Source organism: Mya arenaria, chromosome 1, assembly GCF_026914265.1.
Source record: "Mya arenaria isolate MELC-2E11 chromosome 1, ASM2691426v1".
Classification (NCBI taxonomy): domain Eukaryota; kingdom Metazoa; phylum Mollusca; class Bivalvia; order Myida; family Myidae; genus Mya; species Mya arenaria.
Window position 1 is genome coordinate 2,404,007 of NC_069122.1, and position 4,715 is coordinate 2,408,721.

At 34.3% G+C, this 4,715-nt stretch overlaps 1 protein-coding gene across 1 annotated transcript; it reads left to right on the forward strand.

Annotated features, from left to right (window-relative positions):
• Positions 1–1,848: 1,848 nt before the first annotated feature.
• Positions 1,849–4,476, forward strand: LOC128237830 (uncharacterized). Its single transcript, XM_052953414.1, has one exon. It carries the CDS (start codon positions 2,065–2,067, stop codon positions 3,910–3,912), a length of 1,848 nt encoding a protein of 615 aa, XP_052809374.1. The 5' UTR covers positions 1,849–2,064; the 3' UTR covers positions 3,913–4,476.
• The last annotated feature ends 239 nt before the right edge of the window (positions 4,477–4,715 follow it).

Consider the following 4,715-nt stretch of genomic DNA (forward strand, 5'->3'; position numbering starts at 1 on the left):
AACTGTTTTCGGTTAACAGTTTTCATAGATCTTGGATTTACCATTAAACCTTTGACTATTGACCCTCTACAAAGCTAAATCCGAATACTGATTGATACGGTGGGAATAACGTTCAGTTTGAGCTTTAATTAACTTCCTTTAGGCTAGAATAATGCGTAGGTGACATTGTCAGAATAGGAAGTAGATAAATATACAATAGCACTTCCTTTTTTCGGTTTAGAAGTTCGTTTTATATCTTTCATATTAATTCCCCATTTGTTCAGGCTTTTGTCATGCCATGGCATTTGATAGTCAACAAAGCTTCTGTTTTAAAAAGTTGTTCACATTTCCTTCGCAGGCATCAGTGCTTTTTCGTTCATGAATGATGATCCTACATACTATAACAAACTTTTAGCAACCTATTTTGTGGCGTGTTTTTCCACGAGGAGAGAAACATCCAAAGAATACAACTGTTTATCATTTTTTGATTAAACGTTTACATTATTCACATATTATAATAATAAATTGAACGTTATCTGATAATGTGGTTGCTTAGTGGTGTATGTGACAATCTTCCTCTCACCAAAAGCGTTCGGCAGTAAGTTGTATGTTGTCCACAGTTATGGTTTGTCGAGTTGGTAAGGAGATATTATTGGATAAATAAAATTTAAAAAAAAACATGTTTGGGTACTTTATCTTAATTGAAAACTTTGCCAGTTTTACACAATTAGCTACTGCCTTCTAGTTCATTCAGGGGAACTTACCTCATTTAACTTGATAGACGACTATCCCACCCACCCACATTCTAAATACTGGACAAAGTCCATATATTTTTATCGTATCAACATAAGTCCGGTCACTGCAAAGGGCAATCGATGGTATCGGCAGATTTATTTTAGTTTTGCTTAACTTTGTCGAATTAAAATCATATGTTGTTCCTCGATCTACTGTATTTGTTTGAAAAAAAAAACACGACATTTATATGGAAAACTATATAAACAAGCAGAACTTGTTGTCATTAGAGTTTAGCATTCAATACCTAGCACTACTCATGACATCGAAACCAATTTTAAATCCAAGCCAAGTCTGCCAATAACAGCTTATAATTGTCTTAAAAGGTAAGTTAAATAATTTAGCATATATTTGCAATAGTCTACAGTGATAGATACTATGCCAATATTGGTATAGCATCTTACATGTGAAAGACAGTACAAAAAACAGATAGAAATTAATTTGAGATGGAAAAAAGGATAATACTGACATCAAATACTTCAAACCAAATACCTCTCCGGATGAGCTGATGATATGCAGCCAACCCCAGTTGAACAATATGCAAAAACAGACAAATTTAGATATTGCAACTATGAATGACAAAACAGAATCGGGTGGTTATACAGAGATGTTCTAAATGTCTGGAATGGATAAGGCATTGTGGATGATTGAATGCAACTCCCCATAGAACCGGCTTGAGTTATATGGTGCTGTCAAAAAGTATTCGGACATTCCTATGGTGGCCATAGAACTAGAAAATTAATATCTACACAAGAACAATTTTGTACATTGACTGAAGAGGCAAAATCAATAACTTATATTTACCATAACTACCACAGAAACTAATGTTTCAAGAATTAATATTATCTTCTTTTCAAATTTAAAAATATAAAACTTGTTTAGTGTTAATAAAAAAATAGACGCAACATATCTAAACATTTTCGGTAAATCGATTGTCCTAAATAAATAACGCGCATTGCGGAAGTTTTAGATTTATTTTGGCGATTGGCAGAGTGATATGCACTCGATTTAGACATATTGAAGCCTGTTACCGTATGAATACGTGCACATGCAGTGATAACAAATCTCCTTCAACGCAGACACTTTGGTAAATTATTTAAAATTTTATAGAGTATCAGAAGTTGTAGATACGGATAAGGGTGTTTATTTTAATTTAAAATTTCACAGACTAAATTTGTTTGGTTGTCTTAACTCAGTTAATTTAATGTACTTTTCATTTCAATATAGCAGAGCAAAGGAGGGAAATCGGTTCAACCTGAACACTAAATTGACATTATAATTACTGCTATAAAAATGTCAAGTGAATCGATAGGAGAATCATTATGTGATGGACAACATGAATTTCCAGAAACAGCAGCTGTCATATGTCTCGTTCATAAGGATTTCCTTTGTTTGCAATGTTTAATTAGTGGGGAAAAGAAACCAGAATGTGTTGTGAAACAATTAGACAAACTGTCACCGAGTGAGAATCGCTTGTTTGAAGTATTGAAAGTAAAGAAACGTCTTGCTGAGCGGAAAGACCTTATTCAGAGCTATACAAAAACTGTAAGTGAAAAGAGAGATGAGTTGAAAACCCAAGTTAAAGATCACGCTGAGGAATTGGTGCAAAAAGTGAGGAAAAATGAAGAAATTACTTTGAAAGATATTGAGACTCAAGCGAAGACCCTATTTGATAATGAGGATGATCAAATGAAACAAATTCAAAAACTTGAAAGTGAAATATCAGTAAAAACCAAAGATGCTGATAATATAACACAAAAAGAAGTTAACCATTTGCACAAAATGTTAGAAAATGTTGCAGTTATGAATGATAAAACAGTTGTAGGTAATTACATCAAGAAAATGGCATTGACTGGAATCTCGAATGGATTAGGCACTGTGCATATTCATGAAAACCTTGACTACGATGAAGTGCAAGACAATGCTGAGGAAAGGATAGACAAAAATGGAAAAGAACAATCGTCACAAATACCTGTTTGCCATGATGTCAAAAGCACTGACCAGCCTCCCGAAGCTGGACCTAAACCTCCTATTCGGCCTAGCGAAACTCACCAACAAAACACGGCATCTGAAGAAGCAGAAGGTAAATCTGAAAAGGAAGATACTGCTGAAAATTCTAAAGCAGGGCCGCCTCTTCCAGATAGAAATAAACCTAAGAAATCAGGAAAAGGCTTTCTAGGCATTTTCAGGGAAGGCAGTGAAAAGAAGAGCGATTCTTCTAAAGGAAAAGGTTCTTCAGAGACCCAAGAAACGCCTTACTTAAAATTAGAATTTCTTCCATTTCACGAATTGCCTGAGTTGAAAGGTAAACAGATACATGTCAATGAGAGTTCTACAAAACAGAAACGGTCCAAAACATCGATAACTAACATTTTAGTAACGGATCAAAATGCGCTGATTTTGTTTGATGAAATCAATCACAGGTTTATTGTTTCCAACTTTTCTGGAGAAATCGCGATAACACATAAACTACCAATAGACCCGATCAAGATAACAGCGTTCGAAGAGAACTCGTTTGCGATATTGAACTGTAAACAATTAAAGATGGAAAAATTCCGTATTCAGAACAAAGAGCTTAAAATATCAGATATGAAGACGTCTTTGTGTGTGCAAAAGTCATTCCACGTACTCGGGTTTGAATATGAAAAAATAAAAAAGCAATTTGCATTGAGCGGGATTGAAGAAGGAAAAGGTACGGTTCATCTCATAAATGCATCTACTGGTGAAGTTTCCGATGTTTCCCGTGAGTTCCGAGTGTCATCTACAGGAAGGAAGTGCAACCCTAATGATTTTAAAACACTGTACGACTTTGAAAAAGATGGTGTTTACATACTAAACACATCTAGCAACACCATGAAACGCTTCTCGTTTGTGAAGAAAGATTTTGACTGGAAAATCCAGTGCAAAGATGCCAGTTTTGCACCTGGTCAAGTTGTATTTGACGAACAAAACCTGTACATTACATCCAAAAATAACATTACACTCTTTTCAAAGGAGTCTGGAGAAACCAAGACGACACGAACTGCACGCGTTGGCAATTTGAAGGCAATCTGCTTGATGATTGATCAACGCACAGCAATAGTGTCGTGCGATTCTTCTGACTCACGGAAGTCAATGACACTTGAATATATCGCCTTGTAAGACTGGTGCGAACTATAAAAACGGTGTACATAAATCGACAAAAGTCTTATATAAATCGGACAAAAATTTAACAATATGCTTATTCATCTATTATGTACCAAAGAGGATTTTACTAAATTAAGTTAGTCTGGTGTGTCATTGTGTTTATTGTACAAAGTTTCTTGTTAACAAGAATGAAAACAAATGTTATGCTATGTAGTGTCAATTTCTTGTATTATGTTTTAATTGATGGGACTTCTTTTGTATCACATTGGTTTAGTTTTTCAAATCCAAGTTTTATGTAAATGTATCATTTGAGGGATATAATATTTGCTTTAGATACGAATATGAATGCATAAACGGATTTGCATATGTGCAAGTTGTAATGAAAATGTTATACTGATTAAGACGAATATGCATAAAAAGATCTGCAGATGTTGCGAATGAGCTTGTGAGAGACTGTAAACTGTTTTGACTCTTTTGTCTATTATTATTTACTGTGTGTGGATTTGATTCCAGAGTTGTTTGATATACATGGCCATAATATTATATTTATTCAAGAATGCATATTAAACTTCAATTGCCTTTGTCTTGTTTAATTAAGTGCTTGATTATCGAATACGTTTTAAATAACATTTAACTAATAATTATTTTTTTAAAGGGACTCGATACACGTTGAAAGGTCAGACATCTTTAAAACCATATACTACTATTTACCACTTATTACAATCCTAAACACTGATAAGGGATAAGCCCATCCGCCTTAAGCTGTATGATTCTGTTTGAAAGCAAGACTGATGACAGGCCAATATGTAGCCAGTCAT